The 25478-nt window shown below is 35.4% G+C and overlaps 1 protein-coding gene across 1 annotated transcript; it reads left to right on the forward strand.

Annotated features, from left to right (window-relative positions):
• Window positions 1-201: 201 nt before the first annotated feature.
• LOC145006755 (uncharacterized) lies at window positions 202-1152 on the forward strand. The gene is made up of 3 exons (XM_078965810.1): window positions 202-241; window positions 593-718; window positions 914-1152. The coding sequence occupies exons 1-3, from the start codon at window positions 202-204 to the stop codon at window positions 1150-1152; spliced, it is 405 nt and encodes a 134-aa protein (XP_078821936.1).
• Window positions 1153-25478: the final 24326 nt, after the last annotated feature.

Genomic DNA, 25478 nt, shown 5'->3' on the forward strand with positions numbered 1-25478 from the left:
GCATTTCTTCTATCCTTCAATTTTTTTGCGACTTTTCTTTCGTTTTCCTTTCACTGAGACATTTCATAGACTGATTCTGGTTGACACATCTCTTTCTTTTCAAGAATTTGTAACAGAAACGATTCAGCGTTCACAAGAATCAACCCCGATTTCACTAGTATTCTCCCAGCAATCGAAGATTCAGAGGAGAGGTCATTCATAATGGGCTGTGTTAAATCATCGGCTTATGATGATGCTGGACGTAAGTATTCCGATTCTCCAAGCTCTATATATGCATTGGTTTTCGTCAATGATTTTTGATAACTTTAGAATGTGAAATAATGAGAATCTTATGTGATTTATATGTTTCAGCCAATCTTGGGGTATTTAAATTGGTTGCGTATACGTAGCATTATGTTGATTTGAGAGGGTGAACTGGTTAATTAGGGTTTTAGTTTTTTTTTTTTTTTTTTGGTCATAGTCAACGTTACAAATATTGGCTAGTCAATTTGAAGGATATTATATTCATTAATCTTTAATTACAAATTTTGGTCATTGATAATAAAGGGTATTGTATTCATTAATCTTTAATTATATTTTGGTGTTCTTCCAGTTGCCCATTTTAATCGAGTAAGAAAACCAAGGCCATGGAATCATGATGCTGACATTACTTTGGAACAACTCCGAGATATGCGCAATGTATTTTGGCGTAATATTCCCCGTTTCGGTGGCCAACTAGGTATTTTTCTGACCAGACCGAGCTGAACAAACTTTGTAGACAAAATTTTAATGATAAGGGTATTTACGTCCTTTTCCATTATTTCAACTGTTTTATTGCTACAAATAATTGCAAGGTTTATCATGTTGGTTCGGATTCATGTGAATGTCAAATACCGTACAATCTGATTACAAATTTTGTTTTGATGGTTTTTAGAGATCTGGCAAGCGCTTCGAAGGGCTGCAGAAAGTGACTTGCCGTATGCACAAGCAATTATTGATGAAAATCGCATTAGACTTGTGAATCGTGACATGTCAATTTGCTATGATGAATTAAATATTAGATATGAGTTACCTTTGTATGTTTTGAGTGAGCCTGAAAATTTACTTGATCGCCCTCGGCCAGATCGGGTCAGGCGACCAAGTATGATGGATCGTCTTCGTCGCCAAGCATAATGAGAATGGTGAAAAATGGTGGGTTTAATGTGAAGATTGTATGTGAATCATGTACATATATTTTGTTTTTGAGTTTTTTGATTCATGAAAATATGTAGTCAATAAAGGGTTTTTGTGACACCTAGATTGTGGATATGCGACATTTTGAGATGGTAACTATAGATTGACACATTTTTTTTTTCTAGCTACTTGAAAATTACAAATGTTAAATCAAATAACAATGCATATAATTATAGCAATAAATACGGAAAAATCAAAAAACTTTTTCTTTTAATTTTTTTTACTTATTAAACTAATTTTAATTTATTTTTAGTTGAAAGGACTTTTGAACACCCTCTTTTTTAGGGTGTAAGGAGTCCAACTCTCCCAACTCACATTACACATGAACCTTATACAAATATATATTTTTCTCTTTCCCTATCAATCATCTCTCTCTCTCTCTCTCTCTCTCTCTCTCTCTCTTTCTCTCACACACACACACAATTTACAATATATGGAAATCCATGTATTTCAACCATACACTTTGGTACAATTTATATTACATACAGTATAAGTGAGCGAAAGTCAAAGAGAATGGGAGCAGACGGTCGATGAAGCCACTCAATGCACACATTCATGGGGTACCACAAAGGACGGAACAACGTTCATGAAAGTACCACCGATACCTCCCTTGACCCGTAGCTCTTTCCACGCAACTATATGAACTGCAGCTCTTGCCCTTTTTAACCGGGTATAATATGTAATATTGGTTAAAATTAAGGGAAAATGTTATGAAATGAACAACTGACTATTTCATTTGTCCATTTTAGTCTCTCAACCTATTTTATCTACTTTTAGAGAAGTTTCCAAAAATGTATCGTTTTAACCTCTTTAATCGACTATAGCTCTTACCTTACTTATGTGATTTTTTTAAACTTAAAATCACATGGCTTTTATTAATCACACTTGACATTTTAGTCCCTTATAAGAACATATCAAATATGTATGAGAGGAAAATCAAGTTGGATATAATCTTCATCGTCAAGAAACATGAGGCATAGCCTGTTAATTCTAATTAAGTTTTAATACAAATCCTTAAGAGACTTGTTTGGGTGTATTTCTCTGTTCTAGGTTGAGGACCATTAGGGTCCAAGGCGGAGTCAGGCTTGTGTAGCTCTAGGCGGGTGGGACTCGTGAGTAAGTTTGCTCCGTGGTCTAGTTGAGTGGGACCCATGGGCAAGGCCCGTGTGATCATAGCAATGCAAGTGGGACTTGGTAACGACCATTGGGTTAAGATTTTGGATCTTGATTTTTAGGATTAAGTGGGTGGTCAGTGTGTGATGTGGAGGGGTTTATAGGTTGGGTAGCCTTGTTATTTGGACTCTTGGGAACATGTTGGTTGGACCAGGTGCGAGATTGGTAGTCCCGGCGATGGTTAGGAACCTTTATACCTCGGTCTAGCAAGGGGTTGTCGTTATCAGAAGGTATTGGGTGATATGCAAGTGCATATCCGTGGATCTTGGGTTATGAGTTAAGCATTGGGTTGGTTTTGGTTGAAATCTCGAGTCAGGTATTGCAAGTGTTTTGTGCGGGATTTTCATTTCATTTGAATAAGGATTAGGGTATTTATATGCCGAGGCATCGGTCGAAGGGTTCAAGGGTAATGAATGGATTCAGTTTTGATGATAGACCAATCTCTCGTAATTGTCTCTTGGATTAGTTTTAATGGTGAAGGGCATCCAGATAAGTCAGGGAAGTCTTATTGTTGTGGAGCTTCTGTGTGGAGTAGCTTGTTATTCGGAGAAAATGTTAAGTCATTTGCAGTTGGGATTGGATAATCTCATAGTAAATTAGTTGACCTTATTGTGCAACTCTCGTCTGAGTCTAACCGTTACAGGGATAAGTCTCCTACTTGAAGGATTATTTGAGCCTCCGATCAAGTGTAAGTGTTATGTTAGGATAATTGCTGTGTGGTTATGTCTTCTATTGGGAATCTCAAGTATTAGAAGTTGAGTAGTCGGTTAGGAAATTAAGTGGGATGGATTCAGCAATGGTTCAGTGTGGGTGGTCTGCCAGGGAGTCAGGCCATCTCGAGACTTAAGGTCTTAGTATTAGTTGATATGGTTATTTTGCAATGGGTTATTTTCAGGAAGTGAAAGGATTCGTTCATTTGAGGGTTGGGGAGCCCTGTAGGGGATGGTTTCAGCTTCCTTGGGGAAGGTTGGGATATGCTCGAGGTAGTGTCCATTTTGCTCAGGTTGATTGGCGTGTCGGGAATGGTAAGGAATGATTTCGAGGATGCAATCTAATTTAAGTGGGAAAGAGTTGTAACACCCAATTTCATATCATTTTCATTTCGGGGTGGTGATTAAGGATTGGGTATTAGCAGGTCTAGAATCCTTCAAGAAGTTAGTTTTCGGCTCATTTAAAGGTGGATGATGTATATTGGATGATTCAGGTATTCATTTGGTGTTTGGAGTAAAAGGGGTATTTTGGTAATTTTTCAACTTAGGGTTTGAAGGGAAGTCCGAGTGTATGGTAAGTCACATATAAGTTGATTAAAGCATAGAGCTTCTTGTTACCTCTTTGTGTATATATGGATCGTTGGAATCAGATGTGTATTGAAGAAGTTATGGCCTTCGGAATGTGTAGGGTTTGAAGGGAAGTCCGAGTACGTGAGGTGTACCTGGCAAGTACGCAGGGCGTACAGGTGTGAAGGGTGGTACTCAAGGCGTAGTGCAGGGTATGCATAGCATACTGTGAAGGTTGTATCGGGGGTGTGGAACCTCATACGTGATGGGTTTTGAGCACTATAACAATCCTATAATGCACATACAAACCTAATGCTTTGGATCTAAGTTTTCTCAAGTTATACATGCAATTTTCATATTATCCAAAGCATGAACCTCGACTAGCATACAATTTTGAGATTTACAACATAAAACAAGTTAGATGAATACCTCATTGTTGTAGCTTGTAGAACTTGGCGTTTCAAGAGCTTAGTACCTTATGACACCTCAAATAACGCACAAACACCAAAAGCAAGAGGAGGCTTGTGAGAGAGAGGTTAGGAAACACCAAAATTAGCTAGGGTTTCACTTTTGAAGTGATTGGCCGATTTTGGGAAGGCTGGGGGTTCGATTTATAGTGTGGAATCCTTAGGGTTTCTAACGTAAAACTATAATTTACTTAAGCCTTTAATTATTTCAATAATCCATATGATAGGCCCTTTAGACTAACTCTCCATGAACTCTCACATAGATTTAGTTCATCCCTAGTCAACATGGATCATTGGCCCAACCTATACGTATTACTGATTTACCTAATCAGTCCCTATAAATTTAATCAATCTCATTTGATCACTAAATTAATTCCAAATTAATTCTTAATCAATACCAATTATATAATATGATTTCTCAATTAATATATTATTCTTATAATATATTAACAAATCACAAATAACATCTTTCTCAAATATCCATCCTTTCAAATTGCTCTGGTGAAGGCAACCCAAAAGGATCATGCTACTATCAGGTCAAGTACATACCAATTATAGTTATGGGATTAGACACCTATTCTAATAGTATCCCACTTGGATAAGTCTAATAACTATAAATGCCAATGTAACTTCAAAATCCGATTAGCAATCGTAGCTCTTAAAAGCCGTTTTCGAACTCTGACCTGGTAAATAATGCGTCCTTCAGATAAGGGATTATGTATTCCTCCATTCTACAAGATATCATATGGACTGAGACATGGATTATAATCATTCTCTTTGTCCATGTGTTGTTTTCCGATTTCCGACTTCTGATGACTGACAATTAGGCCACAATTTAACACATCAACTTAGTCCAAGCTTGGCCAAGCGCTTAGAGTGTCATCACTTAATCATCGAGAGGCCAATAGATATCGCTTTTATCCTACATTGGATAAAAGGAACGGATAAACGTCAACTCATATACTTGCTCAATTTACTCATCAAATCAGACACAATAATATGTTTTATAACACCAAGTTACTGGTGCGTTTACGTATCATCAATGTGCAACCGACTTGTAAACTGCAACCCATATGTCTCTGTTCCAAGAATATAAGATATTATCATCTCACAATCACTCGTGATAAAATCCATGAACTGATTCAGATGAGCGTGGGTTTAATCTAATACTCAAATCCTATTTCAGGAGCACTCATGAACACTACAGCAAACTTTTGGTATGTCTAAACACTTAGACAATCTACAGTCGGATTCATGACGGTCTTGCCTCATTACTTACTTCCAAAGTATGATTGATTGTGGATGTTTATATAATCTTATTATTCGGGAAGTAAAACATGCAAAGTGAAACACAAGAATAATCCAGTCCAATATGCTCTCAACACTTTTGAATATAAATAAAAACACTTATTATTCAATCACCAAATTGATTACAGATTATTCAGTATATAATGTTTTGACTAACCAACTTAATACTCGAATTAAAACAATAGTTATCCCATGCTCCAAGCATGCGCACTATGTTTACCTACGGTCCTTACTTTGTGAAATAGATCAACTGAACACATTTCCAATGATGCTCATTTCACAATTCCAAATCCTTATCATAAGTGTAAGAATACCAAATTCTTCCACTATTAGAATGTGTTAGATTCTAAGCTATCATGCAATGATCCCTTTTGTAATGTTAAGGCACCAAAGTCACAGAGACTTTGCCAATTACAAAACTTTCCATTAGAGATTGATAATTAAACAATTCCATGGATGCGAAGTCTCAAATTTAAAGTACGTTCCTTTGAACATCCTTCTTGCCTAAAAGTTTCTAACCTACACATAGATTCTTAATATTCAACTCCCATTATGGAAACATTTCCATATTTGCCATATGATGATTCATTCTTAATAGAATCCTATCCATTCTTAATAATGTCAATATGGTCCATTCATTACCATACTTTCAACTGCCCACAAGTGACCAATCCTTAGCGAACCTTAGATCGTCCTTGATAGTTGTTCAACTACTTAAGTCATATCCGGTTTTGGTTCTTCTTCCCTCTTAATGCGCTAGGCATTTGAAAAATCAAAACAGGCGAATATTATAGCATATGAAATCGATCCTATACCTGAAGCATATGGGATACGATTCATAATATCTTACATAAAGACATGATACTAGAACAATCTCTTGCTATAATATTTCATATATAGAATTTCTTATGTTGAAACATTTCAACATGACATTTATGACCAAGTCTATTAAAATTTCAATCTAAACTTTTAGATTAGATATGAAGTATGATTACATCTCCCTTAAATCCTTCTATAGACAAACAACTTTTCAAACTTTGCACATTTTCAAATTAAAACTTTGTTTCCTATAAATAACATTGCTAACTTGCAATACTCATCATAACGATTATGCACCCACTAGCATAGTAATTATTCTTACTAGCATAACAATTATGCTTCCACTAGCTTTTACATCTACCTAGAAATCAGCTAGACTTCTAGAAATCAATACTTATTGACTTTCTTACCAAATTTCATATTTTTTTGATACAAGATGCTTCGATAAGACTTTATCTAGGCTTCTCAACCTTATACACCTTTCATTAGAAAGCTCATATGTGTGTCAAAACTATTTCAGAACTTATAGCAATAAGTCCCAAATGTTTAAACCTTTTACCATTTCTCACAATTCAAATTATGAAGAGGGATGTTGTAATCATAATCGAATATGAGAACGTAATTTACACAATTGTTATCTCCTCAAAATCTACTTAGTGAAAATGTTTCCTCGCAATCATTTTCATGAAGCGGAGAGAAACCTTATGTCACTTGGATTTTATGGTGTATGTGTTCCTATCCATGTGAATCTGTCATTTCCAAACATTATCAAGGTGCTTTGCCTTATCCAATCTTGCTTTCTTGCCTTCTGGCAACACAAGGGCCTACCATTGCTTCCAGATTGTTAAGCAGCTCACCTATACTAGTCAATGTACTTTCATTGATCAAGGTGCTTTGCCTTATCCAATCAGATGAGAACACATAAGACTCACATGCATAGTTATCTTAACTAGAATGGGCACAGAAACGAGAGTATGTCAACACAGTAGGTTACAAGCCTCAAGTCGTGTGCTAGTGATAAACAATATGTTTATTCTTGATTAGTTCTTGAAGCTATTCAAGACTATTAAGACTCACACTGACCTCTCGACATATAATATTCCCTTATCAAGAAACATTCCTTGACAAAAAAATATTCAAGAGTTAGTGTGGGTTCTTATCTTGCAGAAACACTTCATACAATTGGTCATTGTTTTATCCAAAACATCACAACTGCCAATTCCAAATGTACAACATTAAGAAATATTTCTACTCCAAATTTGATGAGTGTTATAAACCTTCTTAAGTTTATGTCACTCGAGGCACAATCTAAGACTTGATTTTTGGAACGAAGTACAACTCATCTTTCTTGATTTAACCATTTCAACAATTCCCAATTCCTCTTCTTAGTCATACTTATGGACTAAGGTGTCCTTAGAGGATCAATTGTGACATGGTTCCATAATCATAAGGATGATCATAAAACGCGATACTCAAGTACTCTCCTTTCCTTTCAGATTGGAAAAACTTTTATCTTTTTGCCTAATTGATTCTTCTTATTCGTTCTGCTATTCATTGAAACTTTTTCAGTGATTCATAATCACACTTAATCTTGTAAGCATAACCATATTTACTAAACTTTTAGTAAATCATTATCACACCCCCAAACCAGAATGGCGGAAACATTCGGGGGTGGGTGACTTCACGTAGTACCACAACAGTTGAATATCGTAAAGAAAGTAACACAACCATCATATATATAACAAAAACTTACATTTTTGCATAATACATGTTTCAAAAGAATATTAAAAATATGATGATTTAAAATGTTTTAATAATAGATGCCTTAGCGTTCCTTCTCCAAAAGCTGGTAGTTACCTATATTACTGATTCCCTAAAAAATACAAGTAGTTTCGAAAAAGTGTCAACAATAAAGTTGGTCAGTTCATAAGCGTTTTTGTACTGAAAAATGTATGTCTTTTAGAAGAAAATAGGTGAATGTGGTTTCCAGAAAATCCAATATTTTCTACATGTAGTTTGAAAAAGTCCCAAAAGTTGGGGGCGTTAATATCTTTCGTGCTCAAATGATGAAGGTGAATTTATACTCAAAATAATGTAAATACAGAATGCATTCATGAGTCTCGTAAATCAAACTTATTTTTATACTTCCGTGTGAGTTTTATAACTATGCTATTGACACAGACTGCCTGTAACAACGTTCTTCAGGCGTTGTAGTGTTATGACATTTGTCACCCCTGACCTGCCGGTCTAACTTTAGCTAACAGTTTAGGTGCGGGATTTCCAATCCCGTATAGATCTATACATAAGTATCACGCTCTCCCTCCAAGAGATTATGGTTTATAATACAGGACTTGAAATGCATACTTAAGAGTACGTTGAAGTTGAATATCTCACAACACTTAGTATAAATAGATTTACGAAAAGAAAGTCTTTATTTCATTGCGGATGAAAGTATTTCATTTTTCACAATGTTTACGTAAGAATGTAATGAATAACCCGCAAACTATATCCATTATAGTTTTATTGAAAGTGTATTCCATTTGGTGATAATAATTCGATGAAATACTAACTTTTCATGCAAAGTAAAATGTTGATATCGAAGCATTTTAATAATATAGATGTTGTATTTAAATCTATATAAAGCGATATGTTTTCTCGTATTGCACTTGTATTCCCCCCTCCCCCCCCCCCCCCCCCCCCCCGCAAACATGAAAAAGATGTGAAAAGTAGGGGTATGAACTCACTTGTTTGGTTTGAAGAGAGTGAGACTAGAATCGAGCAGAACCTCGACTGCGGAAAGCTGCGTCTTTGGATTCTTCGGGGATCTCAGTAGCGTAAAACCTTCATCGGGGCTCGGGTATGGAATCGAGGGTGTCGGGATAGTTCTCTGGAGCTTAATATAGTGTAAGAGTGAGAGGAGAGTTGATAAATGTGTGCCAAAACCCGGGGCGCATGCACTCTATTTATAGTGTTGAAACACCCTGTACGCTGGGCGTACTCTAGGGGCACGTTGGGCATACTCTGAAGTCGTCATCGCTTACGACTCGAGCCTAGTTAGACTGTTAGCTGATGGGACGTGACACTGCGTCTGAGTACGTTAGGCGTACACTAAATTATGTTGGGCGTAATTTGTATTTCCAACTTCTAAATTCCGTAACTGCCGCGTACGAGCTCCGTTTTCCGCGTTCTTTATATCCACGCGTAGGTGAGACTATGATCTACAACTTTCATTTATACTTCGTCGGCTAGTTTTGACTTTATTTTTAATAGTATATTTTTAGTAGGTCGCGACTGCTAAACTCCGTTAAAAATCTATAAATTCTTTATCCAACGTCCGTTTTCGTATGTATTTTTACCACTGTACTCCTATTATGGAGACCTTCAACTCTCGTTTAGGTTGCGTTGCTAAAAATTGTTCGATCTTTAATTCTAGTTTTTAGCTGTCTACCGCTATTATAAAACTTAGAAAATTCGTAACTTCTTCATACGAAGTCCAATTTGGGCGTTCTTTTTATGCACGTTCACGGTTTAACGTAATCTACGACTTTCATTTAGATACCTAAGGCTAAAATGCATCTTATTGGAATTTCACTTTTTACGTTTAACAATGTTTTACCGAGTGTGTCGTGGATTTTCGAGTGGTCATAACCTTTTCGTTATAACTCGGATTTGAATGTTCTTTTATGTTTTTGGAAACCTTGGCACGATATCTAACATTTGATGCATCCCAATTTAGATTTTAGAACACTTTATTTTTGAAGTTAATTTTGTTGATTCCAAATAGTTCGTTATATTTGAATTTTGAGTGTTACATTGATTTGGAAAAATATAGGGTTGTCACAATCATGACCAATAGTCTTATCATTCTTTATGGTGGACTTAACCAGTACACAAGAATGTGTACTAGATCTCCTAGTCCATTACCTGACTCACATCTACATGTGAACAATAAATTACTCTTAATTTCCGAAAGATGAAAATTCCCATTCATCACACAATACAAGTCGTATGATTCCAAGTTTCTGTCCAATTGAAACTTGGGTGATAAGAACATTTCCTTATTTGATAAATTATGACATTACCACTAACGATAGAATCAAATCTATTGCTAAAAATATATAAACACCAATTTTCATAAATGTCATTGCAAGGAAATATAAAATATGACAAAATCAAATTTTTTCTTTATTTATAAAACGCGGAAAATTTGTCGTTACAATGCAATTACAAATGAAAACTATGTTACCAAATATCCCTAATCAATCTATCATAACTCCTAAACAGCAGCTCAAAAATCTGATCATCGAACCAAGCGATTGAAATCCATCTCTTTGTGACCAGACTCAGCTCACTCTTCCTTTAAGCTTCCTTTCTTTTCTTCGATCCTACAAAACATCAAAGTGCAATTTTATCACATCATGTATTAAGAATCTGTAAATAGGAACTTAATACAGTTAGATAGTGGACGTACTTGAAGCAGAGTCATACATTTTTGACTTTACCATCCTTGCGATCTTCAGGTACATACGGCAGCTTCGCATCCAATACCCCTTATTTTGGTAATAGAAACAAACAGACTCTTTCGAAATGGCGTATGGGATTATCTCAGACTCGGCCTTCCTCTTATGATCAAACTTTTCAATCAAGGCTGATTTTTCTCCCTTGGGAGAAGAAACCATTTCTGGACTATCCTATTTACCATTGTTAGGGTCCATGGAAATTTGGGATGAAGATCTTCCAATCAAATTTGCTTGACTAATACACCAAATCATTGCTGATTCAACATCAGTTAGCAAATATGTAAGATCAATAAGGGTCACGTTGTGATTTGTCATATGGTAGTCATTAACAAACTGACCATACAACTTGGGAAGTGATTGAAGAACCAAGTCAATAGCCAACTTCCTCTGGAAAACGACGCCCAACATTCCCAGCCTGTTAATATGCAACTTCATCTCCAAAACGTGAGCACATACAGACTTTCCATGTTTGTGTTTGCTTGCCAATAGGGCTTGGGTAACCTTGAACTTTTCTAGTCGACGAACATGTGGGTCAGGGGGAATTATTAGAGGAGGTGGAGGAAGTAAAGTATGATTTCTAGTTCCTCGATCAAAACGTGGAACATCGTCATCATGAGGAAACCTTTTTTCTAAAAGATTCGGGAAGACCATAGTTGTTTGAAAAAGACATCTACAGGGGAGAAATTCAAGTTAGTCGATTCAATCCTTAATATAACTCCCAAATAAAATATTAAGGCTAGGACCCAACACAATAATTTTACAATTTGGGAGAGGGATGCCGTAATCCAATGGTAAATTATTTGTAGGTAGGTAAATGACGATCTACTAATTCCACCACGATAACAAAATTTTAAATGAATTAGGTTTTTTAAATGAAACTCCTAGATCTTTTAAGATTCATTGATCTTTTCAATGGCATGTTTAATCTTGATTATGCCTTTCAAGTTTGTGACTGGGATACCAAGGATCACAAACAAGGTGTGAATAACCATGCAAATTAGCTTGGTACTCTCGAAGTCATATAACACCTAATCAATGTGCCGGTTAACTACACTCACTCCATTGATCTATGATAACCTACGAGCTACCCATTGTCATCCTTCATTAATCCCATATTAGTGTGTCGGTTAACCACACATGCTCCACTAACGACCAATAAGGTGCAATGTGCAATTTCATGGGTTAGCATCAAATTCACATTTTTCCTAAAGTAACTAAGATTTGGGAACTTATAAAACATTTAGTTACTTTGTGTGATTATCATTATACTTTTAAATGAGAATCAATGTCCTATTCTACCCGTTCGGCTAACGACCCTCCACTAGTCAAGGAAGCGGTGGGAGAGAGTGGACACTCATTCAATCATCATTTTATAGGCAATTTCCTTATCCCCCCCCCCCCCCCCCCCGCCCCAATTTTATAGACCAGCTTCGTAAATGAGGCCTACTAACGGTAAGACTGACTTTTACTTATACATATATAAGATATTAAACTTTTAATTTTGTATACTATAAGGGTGTATTTTATACATTTAAAATACTAGATCGTTTAATCTATTAATAAATTAGACTCTTAATGTAACTAAATTAAAACCATGTCATTATACATTTATTAATTCTCTCCTTTAATTAAACACTTAATTAATTTAACAAAATCATAGGGGTGAAATCTGAACTATTCAAAATATCAAGGTTCTAAATTTAGATTTCAAAATTAAAGCTATTTAATCAAATTTAAATTACAAAACCACGAGGTCCTCTTTTGAAACTTTTCAAAATACTATGGTTTAAGAATTTAATATTTCAAAATTAAAACTTTTAATTAAATTTTAAATTCCAAAACTTGTCGGCAAGTTTTGAAACTTTTCAAAACCTTTTAGATCAAATTTAAGAACATTTAAATTAATCATATAATTTATCTATATCACAAAATTTGACCTAATATAATTTCATATAGAAAGATAATTCACATCAAATTCTACAAATAATTAACTTATCACATAAATAAGTAATTATCTCAAAATTTGACAAATATCCTTCAATTGGATGAGGATAATCATTACCTTATCATAAAAATGATTTTTATCAGTCAAAACAATTTGTGGTAATGATCCTAATCCATTACTGGCCAAAAAACCCCCAAAATCTGCCAACAGATGATCCAACTCGTCGAGTCAGGCAATGGACTCATCGAGTTCCTTCATAGGACTCGTCGAGTCCACCAGTTAAAGGGCAGATTTCAATTAACTTCTACTTTGAACAATTAACCAATGCATCAATATAATAGAAAACACCTTAGGCTCTAATACCACTGATGGGTTTTGAGCACTATAATAATCTTATGGTACGCATACAACTCTAATGCTTTGGATATAAGTTTTCTCAAGTTATACATGCAATTTTCATATTATCCAAAGCATGAACCTTAACTAGCATACAATTTTGAGATTTACAACATAAAACAAGTTAGACGAATACCTCTTTGTTGTAGCTTGTAGAACTTGTCCTTTTAAGAGCTTATTACATCAAATGTGATACCTCAAATACATCACAAACACCAAAAGCAAGAGAAGGCTTGTGAAAGAGAGGTTAGGAAACACCAAAATCGTCTAGGGTTTCACTTTTGAAGTGATTGGCCAATTTTGAGAAGGCTAGGGGTTCAATTAATAGTGTGGAATCCTTAGGGTTTCTTACATAAAACCCTAATTTACTTAAGCCTTTTAGTATTCCAATAATCCATATGATAGGCCCTTCGGATTAACTTTCCTCGTGCTCTCATATAGATTTAGTCCATCCATAGTCAACATGGATCATTGGCCTAAACTATAAGTATTGCTAATTTACCTAATCAGTCCCTGTAAATTTAATTAGTCTCTTTTGATCAATAAATTAATTCTTGATCAATACCAATTAAATAATATGATTTCTCAATTAATATATTATTCTTATAATATATTAATAAATCACAAATAACCTCATTCTCAAATATCCATCCTATCAACTTGCTCTGGTGAAGCCAACCCAAAAGGACCATGCTACCATCAGGTCAAGTACATACCAATTATAGTTATGGGCTTAGACACCTAATTTAACAGTACGTTGGGCATATGAGGTGTATGCGGGGCATACGAGGGTTAGAGGAAAACCCTAATATTTGGTATTAGACCCAATATAAACACATTTAGTCCTTAGGGTTGGCCTCTTTACCAGCCTCCAAATCTCAAAACCCTAGAAATTGATCTTAACCTTCATGATGGTGTTTGAGCTCATGGTGTCCATTTTTGGTGTGTTTGGTCTATTTCCAAGAAAATGGAGCTTGGTGCAAGGATGGGGATAAAGGAAGAGCTTATAGATCTGGATTATGGGCTTCATTTCCTACTTGTTTGAGGTAAAAAAAAAACTATAAACTTGATCATGGATGTTTTAGATCTATCATTTATGAGTTTTTTGTTAATTTTGATCGCAAGAATGAGATCTAGTGATTTGGTACCACTCAAGGAGCTATGACTTGCCACTCTTGGTGTTTCTGGGTGCTTAATGCATAAAGTTGCCTCCTTTAGGGTTTGGAATCCCCCATGTTTGAGTTGGTGTCCATTTGGTGAAAGTTTAATGCTTTAAGTTGATGTTGGGTTCTTTTGAAGCATGCAAAGTCAACAAGTCAATGACTTTATGGGTCTAGACGTCCTTTAAGAAGTAGATCCATGTTTTGGACTCCTGATCATGAACATTAAGTGCTTAATGGAAAAGTTGGCTTAATAGAGGAGTATGTTACGCGTATAAGCCTGTACACGCAACATATAAGCCATCAATCATGTACACGCAATGTATACCTGAGTACGCCCTCTATACTCAGTCAAAATATGTTTTGCATCTATGGGCCTTGGTTTGGGCCATTTCTTAGACCTAGTTGCATTGGGCGTTAGTGGGTCATCTGAAAGCAAGATTTTAGACTAAGGAAATTATTGGGCTTTAGGGTAAGGCCCATTGGAGGGGTTTGGCCCCAATTTGGAAAATTGGGCCATAAGTAGGCTACAAGTGGGCCTTGGGAATTAGTTAGTGTTGGGCCTTTTATATTGTGGAGTTGGGTCTTAGTCTTGGATCAAATTAGGCCAGGGGTAAAATGGTCATTTCAACCCAAGTATGGAGTATTGGATATTGATTGGGTATTATTTTGATATTTACAGCTCAGGGAATCTGTCAGCCATCAGCCAGAGATCATATGTGTGTTCTGGCAGTGTGAAGTGAGTCTCCTTACTGGGTTTAGTGGGTCAAAAGCACCAATGCCAGCCCACGGTTTTATGTTAGGATGTTAGATGCATGTTCGACTCTTACGCGTGTTATATGATGATATGTTTATCGAGCAAGGCTCGATGTCAAGCGAGGCCTGAGGGGAATATTGTATGTTAATTAGTTGTATGTGTCTTATGATTACCGAGTGACGCCCGATGACTGTATGGTATGTTATAGTCTTTGTGATTATTGCATGTGCTAGTATGGTTATATGATTATATGGTTATATAGTAATGTTTGTATCGGGTAAGGCTCGATGACGGGCGAGACCCGATGACTGGAACATATGCTAGTGTTTATGATCATTTTATGTGTTAGCATGATTATGTGATATGTGTATAGTGGGCGAGGCCCGGTGACAGGCGAGGCCTAAGAATAACAGATCGGCAATCCAAGTGGGGCTCAATGTCGGGAAGGGCCCGAGGCCGAGTTGGAGATTGAAGATGATCATCGACCCCAAAACCAATACAAAATAATATGTTTTCATGTTTGATGATCCTCATGAGTAACAGCTCCGTCCCATTTGACCTCAAATTAAACATCTTCTCCATTTCGAAAAGTGACTTTTGGAACAAAGTTGATTTAACAATGAAATCAATTTTGTTCCATTCTTTTTGATCAACTGCCAATGTCTTGTCTTTAAGATTGAAAGTTTCAAGTTTTTATGTGGGAGATTGAAGATGATCATCGACCCCAAAACCAATACAAGGGTTTCAAAGAGCTCCCTCCAAATATCATAATTCATGCGATCTAGGTTTAGGACTAAGAGACAGAGTGACATTCTTAATGTTGGTTGTAGAAAAAGATTTAGATGAATCACCTGACATTATTGAAAAGAAGAGGAAGACAAGAAAAAAAAACATGTTGACGGGAGGAAAAAGCAAGACGTCAATAGATGGAAAGGATCGGCTAAGGTTAGGCTAATACCATTTAACCAAATAATTTCCCATGAAAACGTATTGTCTTTCATTAAAACATATACTGCCATCACTCGCCAAAAAACAAACCAACGAAAAATTAAAAAATTAAAAAACTAAACTTCTGATCACCTCCTCTAAGAAATCAGAAAACTCAACTAGAAAAAGTGATTGGAAAATCTAAAATCTCACCGGGAAAACAAACCACAAAAGGACAAAGGAAGGTGTTCGTTGGATCAATTTCCCTCGTGTCGTTAAACAATTGGTGATGTGGGAACATCTCTTACTGTTAATAGTAGCAATTTACAATTTTGCTTCCTTACATTAGTAGGTTTTTATTAAGTTTCATTCAAGTCGTTTTACATTGAATTTAACAGAAAGTTCTAATGATGTTAATTGTTAAGGGAAGGGGCTAACCAATAGATTTTAAAAGGATTAGGATTTTCCATATCAATTTTTCAAAAATTGAATTAAAATCGTATGCCCCCACAAGGACCAAAAGTGTAATAATAATAATAATAACAATATGAAGGCATAATATATTAATTTATTAAATAAAAAAAAAAGTCCAACCCAACAACAAGTCGAGCTCATATTGAACATTCAGTATCATGTGAGCGCCATATAAGATGACAACTCATTATAAATAGAAATCATTTTGACCAAATCAGCTCTATATCTCACGTTTTCAAGTTAGTTTTTGTTCTCATTTTAATATAAATCTATATAATTAACTAGATTATAACTCATGGAAACCACGGTTCGCAAATTAAAATAATGTATTGACTAAAAATAATAATTATTATTCATAAACTTGTAAATCATTTATTTATTTACAAAGTTTGATGTGCTAAGTGTGTGATACACGAGTTCATAACTTAAAATAACAAATTCATAATAACAAAATAATATGTTTTCATGTTTGATGATCCTTATGAGTAATAGCTTGGTCCTCTTTGACCTCAAATTAAACATCTTTTCCATTTCGAAAAGTAACTTTTGGAACTAAATTTGATCTTTTAAATGCAAATTTGTAAGATTTTGATAGAAATGCAGAGCTTCAATGTTCTATTATTATAAAACATTTTGGTTTATATAGGAAATTAGGCTTGAATCTTTTGTTTTATTTCGCGTTGTTTAATTCATTTGGTCTAATTATAGATAAGTCTTATCCGTTACTCTATCACACTTGGTAGAAAATATGATATTAGTGTTAAAATAAAACTAAAAATCTCATGATCAAAATTAATAGACTTTTCAATATACAATGATATAATAAAATTTAAATGAAATTACAATGCTATAATAAGAATAAACAAAATTATATTTCACTAATAATAAAAAAAGAAGTGATCATTATTGTTATTTCTTGTATTTTGCCTTTTTTTTTTTTTTTTTTTTGCTTTTTTTTCTGTTTCATGTATTAATAGAATCAGTCATTTCTTCTTCTCCAGCCTCATCTTCTAACCATCGAACAATAAAATATGTTATGACATTTAAGTTTGTATAATCAAGAATGAGAAGTTGATAAAATCAAACCCAACACTTGCTAGAATAATTGGACATGGTACACGACAAATATTAATAGGCAGATAAATTGAATGAAGAAAGGTTTAGCATTGGTATTAAATCAAAATTTGTGTGTATAACAAAGATGTGAATAAGAATATTTAAGTAAATAAATGAATAACCTCAGAAAAAAAGTACCAGGATGCATCTTACTTACCCTTGATTATACTTATGGAGAAATATTAATCCTCACTCGTCGTTATAAAGTAAATCTTTGTTTTCACCACCTTTGAAAATTACAATGCAATAGACTGTACATTTTTTATGTAAAATGTTACTGTATAAAGAAATAAATCTTTGTTTTCACCATCTAATATGTTACACATGACTTTCACTGCTTATAACTTGTTAACAATGTAATATAAAAAGTAGTAAAGGATTTAAAGTAATATGATATAATTTATTAACAATCCAAAACATCAAAGAAAAAAAAAAGCAAACTAAGGAAGCTCAAACAATTCGTAGAAGTAGTCGTAAAGTAAAAATATACCAGTTAAAAACATTTTGCAATTCAGAGCAATAGTTATAAAGTAAAAGAATCATTAAATAACAATTTTCAATTCATAGAAATAATTATAAAGATAAGAAACGCTTAATTATAGCAAAAATACTTATACTGCAAAGTTCAACTCCATATAATGAAGAGTGTATCAAAATTGTCCGTAATTATTTTTTCAATTTCGGTATAAGGAGCTTCTTTTGGTCTTCAATTGAGGAGGATATTCTAGGGGTTTGGATCTAAACAAGTTTTCGATGGCTTCAACGTCAACAGTGAATGGGGTGAGATTGTTGCCCGTTTGAGGGCTAGCGTATCCTTATAGTAAAAACGATTGCAGCATGTTAGTTATAAGATTTTAAACATAATATAAAAAGTTTAAACATATGAGGTTATTCATATTAAAACAATAAAACTTCACTAATTTGGTTTCTTGACAACCAAAAAATGAAGGACCATCATTCAACGAATCTGATTTTGGTGCCTGTATAGTGTATAGTAAATACAAAGTTTAATATTAGTAAGTAGAGTAAATGTCAATATTAAGCATTTAAAAAATTATATTGGGAATTTCAGATATAAAAAAATATATTTTGTAAGTTAAACACTAAGAGTAACTTATTACATAAACATACATACATATATATTTACACAATCATATAATGAAAGTAAGACGAATTATATGTGCTCTTGTTAGGTTAATTTAATAATTTACTTTAAACTGTCTTTATAATATCATCTAATTTAAAGTACATTGCCCTAAACAAACCTTTTAAAGTAGAGTGTTATAATTGAGTAACATTTTGAAACTATAAAGGTTAATATAACAACTATTTTAAATAAAAAATGTATGTGTGCGTTTGTGAGGTCTCTGTTTACAAAATTTAACAAAAACGATATTGTTTGGTTATGAGCAAAACATCAATCCTATGGTGCACATGCAAACCATAAAACTTTGGATCTAGGTTTTCTAATTGTACATGCAATAATCATCCAAAGCTTGTAAACCCTAAATCTACCATACCAAAATCGAAATCAACATAAATAACAAGTAAGAATGTTACCTTTCAAATAAAGCTTGAAGATCCTTTCCTTGAGAGCTTAGTATCACAAATGTAATACCTCTAATCGATCACAAACACCACAAGCAATTTAAGAATCTTAGAGAGAGAAGGTGGGATGATTTTGGCTCTAGGGATCCTTCTAGGGTTTCTTGTAGCCAAAAATATGATGTCAAAGGGGTCTTTATATAGGTGAGGGATTAGGGTTTCAGTCAAATACGTAATCTGGTTGCTTAAGCTCTAAGCATCCCATAGGAACTTTCTAGAACCCTAGCCTCGGACGAAATTCTTATGGGCTTCCATAAGATTCTGTCAACCTCTTACCTAAGAGGTCCTCAACTCATTAGTGCAATTATCACATAATTAAAATAGCAGTCCCTTTAATTCAATTAACCTCTTTTGACCACAAAATTAATTCTTGACCAATGTTAATTAAATAATATGATTTCTCTTTTAATATATTATTCTCATAATATATTAATAGATCACTTTTATCCTCTTTCTCCATTATTCTTCTAGTCAAGTTGCTTTGGTGAAGGCAACCCAAAAGGACCATGCTACAATCGGGTTAAGTACATACCAAATATAGTTATGGGCTTAGACACCTAATCCAACAGATACATTAAATAACCAATTAACAGATATAACCAATGCACTTATAATTTTATTGCCATAATGGAAACTTACTTTTGATTTTTACATTTTTGCATTATATCAAGCACATATCTAATCAAAACCAAAAGGTAAAGAAAAACACAAGTAGAACAAGACCGAAAAAAATAAATTATAGTTAAACTTGGTACTTGTATATTGTATTCATCAAGGGAAAATATTACAGAGTAAGTATAGATTACACATTTACACAAAGGACCCTCTAATATAAACATTTATCTAACATTCCCCCTCAAGATAAGGTCGGGGACGGACTCTTAGCTTGGACTTCAAAGTGGGAAACCGATCGGAAGGCAGCAGCTTTGTGAACATGTCGGCTATTTGGTCTTGTGTAGAAATGTGTTGAACGGACAATTTCCCTGGAGCAACCTTTTCTCTGACAAAATGAAAATCAACATCTACATGCTTTGTTTGTGCATGGAAGATAGGACTGGCAGATAAATACATGGCTCCCAAGTTATTACACCACAAAATCGGAGCGGATTTGATTGGTACTCGGAGTTCTCGTAAGAGAGTCTCGAGCCAAGTTACTTCAGCAACTGTATCTGCTAATGCCTTGTATTCGGATTCTGTGGAATGACCGAGATACAATCTTCTATTTTCTTGTAGACCATGAAATGAGATTGTGACCAAGGTATATCGCCAATCCCCCGGTGGATCAATGGTCATCCGTGAAACCAACCCAATCGGCGTCTGAAATGGCACTCATAGAGTTAAACTCGACATTGGTATAGGCATAAAGCACTGAAGGAAAGGAATAAGACAGGAAGAGACCGTGATTGGACGTGCCACATAGGTAACAAAGGATTTGTTTCACCGCAGACCAATGATTGATGGTGGGTGAGTGTATAAATTGACAAACTTTCTTGATTGCAAAGGTCATATCAGGCCGAGATAAGGTAACATACCGAAGGGCGCCAACCATTTTTATGTATTTAACCGGATCATCGAATGGGGTGCTATCCCCAATGGAGAGAGTGGAACTGGTGGTGCACGGGGCGGGAACCGGATTAACTTTTAAGAGGTTTGCTTTGGTTATCAGTTCTTGTATGTATTTTTGTTGAGAGAGAATTATGTCAGATCCATGTTGAACTACCTAATACCAAGAAAGTATGACAACGAACCCATGTCTTTAACAGCAAAGGAGGTGCCCAAGCTCTGAATGACATGATTAATGACTTTGTTGTTGCTCCTTATCAAAATAATGTCATCAACATACATAAGCATGTAAAGGAGTGTACTATGAGTCGGGTAGATAAATAGAGATGGATCTGTTTTGGAGCCTTGGAAACTGCGAGCAAGGAGAGCTGATGAAACCAAGCTCTCGGTGCCTGCTTGAGACCGTAACGCACACATGATTCGGTTTGTAAGGGTCTACAAAGCCTTGAGATTGTTATAAATACACTGTTTATTTTAGGTCACCATGTAAAAAGGCATTTCGGACAACAAGTTGTTGGAGAGGCCACTATTTTGTAACCGCAAGAGAGAGAGAGAGAACAACTCCGATGGTAGTGGATTTCACCACCAGACTAAATGTCTTTATGTAGTCAATTCCTGGTTTCTATTTGAAACCTTTTGCAACAAGACGTGCTTTGTAGCACTGAATCGTCCCATGTTGGTCTCGCTTGATCTTGTAGACCCATTTGCAACCTACAATATTATAACCAGGAATACGAGGAACTAATGACCAGATATCGTTCCGTAGCAGTTCCGAGTATTCATCAGCCATGGCCTTACGCCAATGACAATCTTTGTTAGCCTTAGTAAAAGTGGAGAGTTATGGGGTAGTACTGGTGTGGAATGGTGAGGGATCAAAGGTTTTGGTTTGTTTTGGCTTTTGGCGAAGATGAGCAGGTCAGGGAGGATGAGTATGGTCGGTGTGGATGCTATTGGGTTGGGTTTCAGGGTTGTCGGAGATGTTTTGAGGGCTGTCGGGGGTGTTTTGAGGGCTGTTGGGACTGTTTTAAGGGCTATCGGGGTTGTTTTGTGTGACATACCCAAATTTCACGGCCAGAAAAGACCGATTTGTTTATGCTTTGTTTTAAAATCAGAGTAATTGTTTAAAGAAAACTGTTGCGGAATTTGTTCCCAAAACAAAATGTGATAAAAATTTATCAAAGCATTTCTTTAAAGAAATGTATTTTCATTAAATAACAAAATCTTGGGATTTAATGTTCCGATACATACCAAAAGCATAAACAGTATAAAATAGACCTTACAACAGTTATTTATAACTACTAATCTATAATCCAAAATCTCTCGTCATGTCAACCAATTTATGCTCTTGTGCCACTACCTGTGATACAAAGAAAACTGAGTGGGTCAGGTTTGGAAAACCTGGTGAGTACATAGGGATTTCAATCCCACAATGTTATAACACACACACACACACAGATATATATATATATATAATTTAGAATTCGCACAATATAAAATTTTCTCTATGTGTGTGTGTGTGTGTGTATATATATATATATATATATATATATATATAACCAGCTCTTACCCCACCCCGTCAATCCTCTCAACGAGACTATCCATACCCCTGGACCTCAAATTCTAACTCTTACTCGTGGATTTAATCCATGTTCTCGAGTCCATAACTGTGCCCATTCCATACTCTCGGATAAGAGACAATTGGTCCATGTCTAAATCCATACTCCCAGACTAATGACAAATTTTATGTCTTGTCCATACTCCTGGACTAAGGACAACTGACTATGTCTTAATCCATACTCCCGCATCAATGACAACTGACTAAGTCTTAATACATACTCCCGGATTAATGACAATTAACTAAGTCCAATCCATACTCTCGGACTAGGGACGAATATCCATGTCTAATCCATGCTTCCGGATCAATGACATATTTCAAAGTTCTATTCTCCGTATATATCTCGCCCGTACTCATAAAGAGATACTACCCCATACCCATTATAACAAACCTTAGGATTACTCTTTAACCTAAGTTATCATAAAAGAAATCGGGTATGTTTTTTAACACATAACTCAGACATCATCAAATAACTCACACAAAACATATATTTAATACACTCAAACAATACTTGTATTAAAATCATGTTCACGAAAGGGACTATGCACTCACCTGATAAGACGATGCTCGAACAACACTATGGCTCTTAAAATAATAATCTTTGATAAAACTGGGATATCTTCCAAAAACCGAGCTTCTCGCGGGCATAGTTTCGGCTCGACAACTCTATTTCTCAGGATCTTCGGGGCTTTAGGACTTGCTTCGGGTGTCGGGATGATATCGGGGCTTCGGGGGGTATTTCTTGCCAAATAGAAGGAAGAAAAGGGGGTGAAAGAATGGAAATTAGCAAATAAGATTGGTAGCCCTCGATTCGTATTTATAGGGTGTTGAGCATCGGATTACGTTGGGCGTAATCTTAGAGTACGTGGGCGTACTTCCTCTACAAGCATTACGTTGGGCGTACTGGCTCGTCGACATGTACGTTGGGTGTACTCTTTAAGTACGTTGGGCGTACTAAGCGGATCAGATCGGATGTGTCATGGTCTCGGACCCGAGACACTCAAGTGGTGGAGTAGGGCAACATGGCCCAACCCAGACCATGACCATGAGTACGATGGGCGTACTCCTGTACATTGGGCGTACTTCACATTTCCAAACTTCAAAAATTTGTATATTTTGCATACGAACTCCATTTTTGACGTTCTTTATCTCCACGTATAGGTGAGACTATGCTCTACAACTTTCATTTAGACTCTGTTGGCTAATTTTAAATTTATTTTTATTATTATATTTTTAACAGCCCGGGACAGGAAAAAGTCCGTTAAAAATTCATAACTCCTCCATCCGACGTCCGATTTCATCTGTATTTTTACCGTTGTACTACTATTAACGAGATCTTCGATTCTCGTTTAGATTGTGTTGGGTAGAAATCACTTGATCTCATATTCGAACTTTGGCCTACATACCGCTAAGTCGAAACTTTGAAAAATCATAACTTCCTCATACGAAGTCAGATTTAGACATTCTTTTTATGCACGCTCTCGGTTTAACATATTCTACGACATTCGTTTAGATTACTAAGGCTAAATATCACTTTATCGTAAATTCACTATTTACATCACGTAGTTTCGTACCGGTTCTATCACGAAACTTTGACATGTCATAACCTCTTCGTTATAACACGGATTTCGGCATTCTTTATATATCCTAAATCCTTGTCACAACCTATTTAAGATCATTTATTCTAAATAATCTTTTATCAAAAAGTCACTTTTGATGCTTATCGTTTCTAAATTGACTAGCCTGGATCTACGGGTGTTACATTTTGAGGGCGGGTGGGATTGGTTTGACGGGTGATGGGATTGCTTTGGGGTTCATTTTCATTGTTTTGAGATGTGGCAAAGCGATCAAATGTGGAAATTTGATGTGAAGGGTTAGGTGCGTTGTGGAGACACGAGTAGGTTTGAGTTGGAATGGTAATGGGTGTAGTGGGGATAGGTGTAGGAATAGGTGTGGATGTTGGATAGGATGACATATAGGGTTTTGATGATGTGGTGGGTGAGTTGAGTGATGGTGTAGAAAAGGGAAATTAATGTTCATTGAAGCGAACATGACGAGCAATGTAGATACGCTTGGATGGAGGGTCAAAGCATCAATAGTCGTGATGGAGAGTGCTATAGCCAAGAAAAATGAAAGAGAAAGATCGAGAATCAATTTTATTGGAATTATACGATTGAAGATAAGGATAGCAATGGCATCCGAAGACACGAAGGAAAGAGAAATCGGGTTTGAGTTTGAAGTGAATTTCAAACAGAGAGATGGTGGAGTTGGATCGAAAGGGCATACGATTTATGAGGTAGACTGCTGCTTCAAAGGCAAAGTGCCAAAAACACTGAGGAGCATGAGATTTTGTCATGAGGGTGAGATTGGTTTCGACAATGTAAGGGTGACGCCTTTCAACAATTCCATTTTGTTCGCTAGTATGATGGCACAAAGACGGTGAATGACACCGACTGAGGAGAAAAAGTCGAATAGTTTCCAAAACTCCCATCCCCAATCAGTTTGAATGGATTTGAGTTTAGTAGAGAATTGGCTTTCAGCCACTTTTACAAAGTGTGTAAAAACATTAAAGACATCATATTTATGTTTTAAAGGAAACAACCACATGAATTTGGAAAAATGATCAACACATAAAAGAAAATAAGAATGGCCATCAAAGGAGGGCACAGGTGCGGGACCACAAACATCAAAAAAAAAAAAAAAAAAAAAAAAAAAAAAAAAAAAAAAAAGGGTCTATAACATGAGTACTTTTATAAGAATAAGATTGCAAATTAATTTTGGAAGACTTGCTAATAGAACAAGCATTACAATGAAAATCAAAATTCTTATTGGAAACAGGTAAACAATATTTAGAAAACATAGATTGAAACATCTGAGAGTGAGGATGCCCGAGACGTTGATGCCATGTGGTTGTGCTTTCACGAGTTGTAGAGAAAGCAACTTTGGGACGTGGAAGATTTGCGGAAAGCTTTATTGAATAAAAGAAGCATGAAATTCAAAATAGACATGATTATCAAGGCAAAAATTTTGGACAGAAAGAAGATGTTTCTTGATCTTGGCGACATGAAGGATGTTATCTAGGTGAAAAGTTTTGGTAGGTGAGTAAAGTTTTGAAAAACCAATCTGAAGGATGGGAAGGGCCTT

The sequence above is a fragment of the Lactuca saligna genome, chromosome 7, assembly GCF_052625555.1.
Source record: "Lactuca saligna cultivar CGN05327 chromosome 7, ASM5262555v1, whole genome shotgun sequence".
Classification (NCBI taxonomy): domain Eukaryota; kingdom Viridiplantae; phylum Streptophyta; class Magnoliopsida; order Asterales; family Asteraceae; genus Lactuca; species Lactuca saligna.